Below are 2,779 nucleotides of genomic sequence, written 5' to 3'. Positions count from 1 at the left end.
CCTATCCGTCCGTACGAGCGCTTGTACCGCTCACTGCACGCACCGTACCGTACCGACGCGCCTTATAGACGCAACCCGCGACACCGCCTTCGGGGCCGAACTCTTGTATCTCAGTAAGCATAAAATAAAGCTAAGTTATTTCGATTGCCATTATCAAGTTGTAACGGCCGAACTCCGCGGTTCGGTCGCTGCTACGCGTTTCGCGCGGATAAGGCTCGTCGGAGTCCGGGTTCGGTGAGGAGGAAAGCAGCGAGACGTTCGTGAGTAATATAAGTACGTTAGCTGTATTCTATATTTAATTTGATACAAGAGTTCGGCCCCGAAGGCGATGTCGCGGGTTGCGTTTGTAAGGCGCGTCGGTACGGTACGGTGCGGTGCGGTGAGCGGTGCGAGCGCTCGTACGAACGGATAGGCCGTGCGGAAGGCGGGGCCTATTACGCGACGCGTGTAGATCGGAACGACGGTAACGGCGCGGTGATCGGTCTCGCTTCGCGACGTTGGGCGTCTCGGACAATTATCGCCCAATACTCGCTTCGGATTTGCTCGCGTAAAAATGGTCGCCGGACCGGAGATTTCGATTCTCGGTCGAACGCACGCACGCGAGTCGCGGGAGACGCGAGATGATTTCGTCCGTCGGGGCCGAGGACTCTCGACAGAGAAGGCGTACGCACCTTCCCTTTTCCCTACGTTCGTGGAGGAAAGCGACCAAGTGCTGCGGACACTCAGCGGAGACGGCGAACACACCGTCCCGGGTTCCTGGTCGCTAGACGGATCGCCTGAAGGCTGAGTACGCTCAGCGGAGTTCGCCGACGGACGAACCCCTGACTCGAGGCGGCGGGTAAAGGCGAGATACTGTCGAGTACGCTCGACTGAGCACGCATACACACGAGCCCAGGAAGACGGGAGACGGCCAAGTATCGAGAACGCTCGATCGAGACTGCGGACGCACAATCCCGTGTTCTTAGTCGCCGGTCGGGTAGTCGGAAAGCGGAAGGCAGAGCGAAACGGTCCGGATATTCTCTCTTTCGGCATGAAGCGTCTAGATCGAATCGGCGGTACGGATCGGTCTGGTGTCTAGGAGCTCGATCGCCGCCGTTTTATAGTTGTTCGCGCTACGATTGATACGGCGGCGATCGAGCGGCGCGCCTATCGGCGCGAGGCATGATGACGGCGCGTGATCGCGGCCGCGCGCGCTAGCGGCAGCGCGTGATCGCCGCGGCGCGCGATAGCGGCGGCTCGTGATAGCGGCGGCGCGATCGTCTTCGCTAATTTATGGTGACGCAAAGCGCCGTTCTTCGGCCCGACAGGTGGTCGGTCGGGCCGGTAGTAACGAGGTGCATTTGCGCCTCGTTACATCACCCCCCCAGCAGAGGGGTCGTCCGGTAGGCGGCGGCTGGACCGGAGTTGGCCGTCCGCGTGAAAGCGCAGCATCCAGCGTCCCTCAGGTGTTCGGAGGCGGTATCGACGGCTAACGTGAACGGCCGCGTGGGGGACGAGCTTTTGGACCCCGGGCTCCACCTCGACGAGGACCGGCGGCGGTGGCCTCGGGCCGACCGGTCGGAGTATTTTCGGCGGTCGGACGGGGGTCGGACCCGAGGGTGGTCGCGTCGTCGGGAGGAGAGGCGTCCCTGCCGCTCGTTGCGGCGGCGGCGTCCGTTGTGGCGGTGGCGGTGGCCGTTGCGGCGGTGGTCGTTGCGGCGGCGGCGGTCGTTGCGGCGGCGGAGTCGTCGGCGGCCGGGTGGGGCGGGTGGTAGCCCTTGTTGTCGCTGCTGCTGCCAGCGTCTTGGGCTGGCGTCCTCGGCGCCCGGGTGGTGGGGGCAACGGAGCCGTAAGCAATATCGCTTTACGGCGCTGCGTCGTGTCGGACCGCTGTATCCTGGTCCCCCTTGCCGGAACTTGGGGGTTCGGTGGCCTTGGCGACGGCGGCGGTGTGCTCGCTGGTGGTAGCGGCGGTGACGTCGGCAGTGACGTCGGCGGTGACGTTGGCGGTGACGTCGGCGGTGGCGTCGCTGGTGGTGGCGACGTCGACGGCGGCGGGGCGGCCGGGGCCCTCTCCTCGTCGTCGGAGAGGGCGAGATCCGTCCACAGTACGGTGAGATCTTCGATCTCAATACCTCGGGGCTCGCTCATTCGAAAGCTATTGTGCTTGCGTTTGCGCTTGCCAAAAACTTCTCTCTTATCGCAGGGCGACAGCTCGAGAAGGTGTGAGCTTCGCTGCTCGAGGCCGTCGTTTTATACCCCGGGCCGTTGTTTCGGTTTCCCCTTCCGGGTTGTCGACCTCCGCGTCCTGTGGCTTTTCGTTATTGTTGCCTGACTTCAAATCTTGTATATGTATATTTCGCAGCCACTTGCCGTTTCTAGCGCGGAGATCGACGATTACCGGGGAGATTATCTTCCGGACTTCGTACGGCCCGGAGTATTTTGGCGCCAGCTTGGCGTTAAAGCCTCGCGCTTTATCCGATAGGGGATGCTCGCGTCGCCATACTGTCTCCCCTATCGTAGGCCGCCAGGAGCGCCGTCGCAAATTATAGTAGCGCTCCTGGCGTTGAAAAGCTCGCGCCAAATTTACACGGACGACCTCGTAAGCGTCCTCGAGCTGTCGGCGGCGACTTTCCGGTGGAGCGGCGGTACGGGTCTCCGGCCAGGAACTCAACTCCCGCCCGCTGAGCAGGAAGGCCGGCCTGTATCCCGTTGAGTCCTGGACGGCCGAGTTGTATGCGAACTGCAGCGCGGAGAGGTGGGTGTCCCACTTGCGGTGGTTTTTCCCCACAAACTGAGC

At 62.6% G+C, this 2,779-nt stretch overlaps 1 protein-coding gene across 1 annotated transcript; it reads right to left on the bottom strand.

Annotated features, from left to right (window-relative positions):
• Positions 1-1,473: 1,473 nt before the first annotated feature.
• Positions 1,474-2,388, bottom strand: LOC112589770 (basic proline-rich protein-like; the record flags this gene model as incomplete). The annotated part of the gene is made up of 1 exon (XM_025304233.1): positions 1,474-2,388. A coding segment is annotated over exon 1 (657 nt), but the record flags the coding sequence as incomplete, so codon positions are not given.
• Between the last annotated feature and the right edge of the window lie 391 nt (positions 2,389-2,779).

This window comes from Harpegnathos saltator, unplaced genomic scaffold, assembly GCF_003227715.2.
Source record: "Harpegnathos saltator strain DR-91 unplaced genomic scaffold, Hsal_v8.6 scaffold599, whole genome shotgun sequence".
Taxonomy (NCBI): domain Eukaryota; kingdom Metazoa; phylum Arthropoda; class Insecta; order Hymenoptera; family Formicidae; genus Harpegnathos; species Harpegnathos saltator.
Note: the sequence above shows the minus strand (reverse complement) of the source record. Positions and strands in the feature narration are given on the sequence as shown.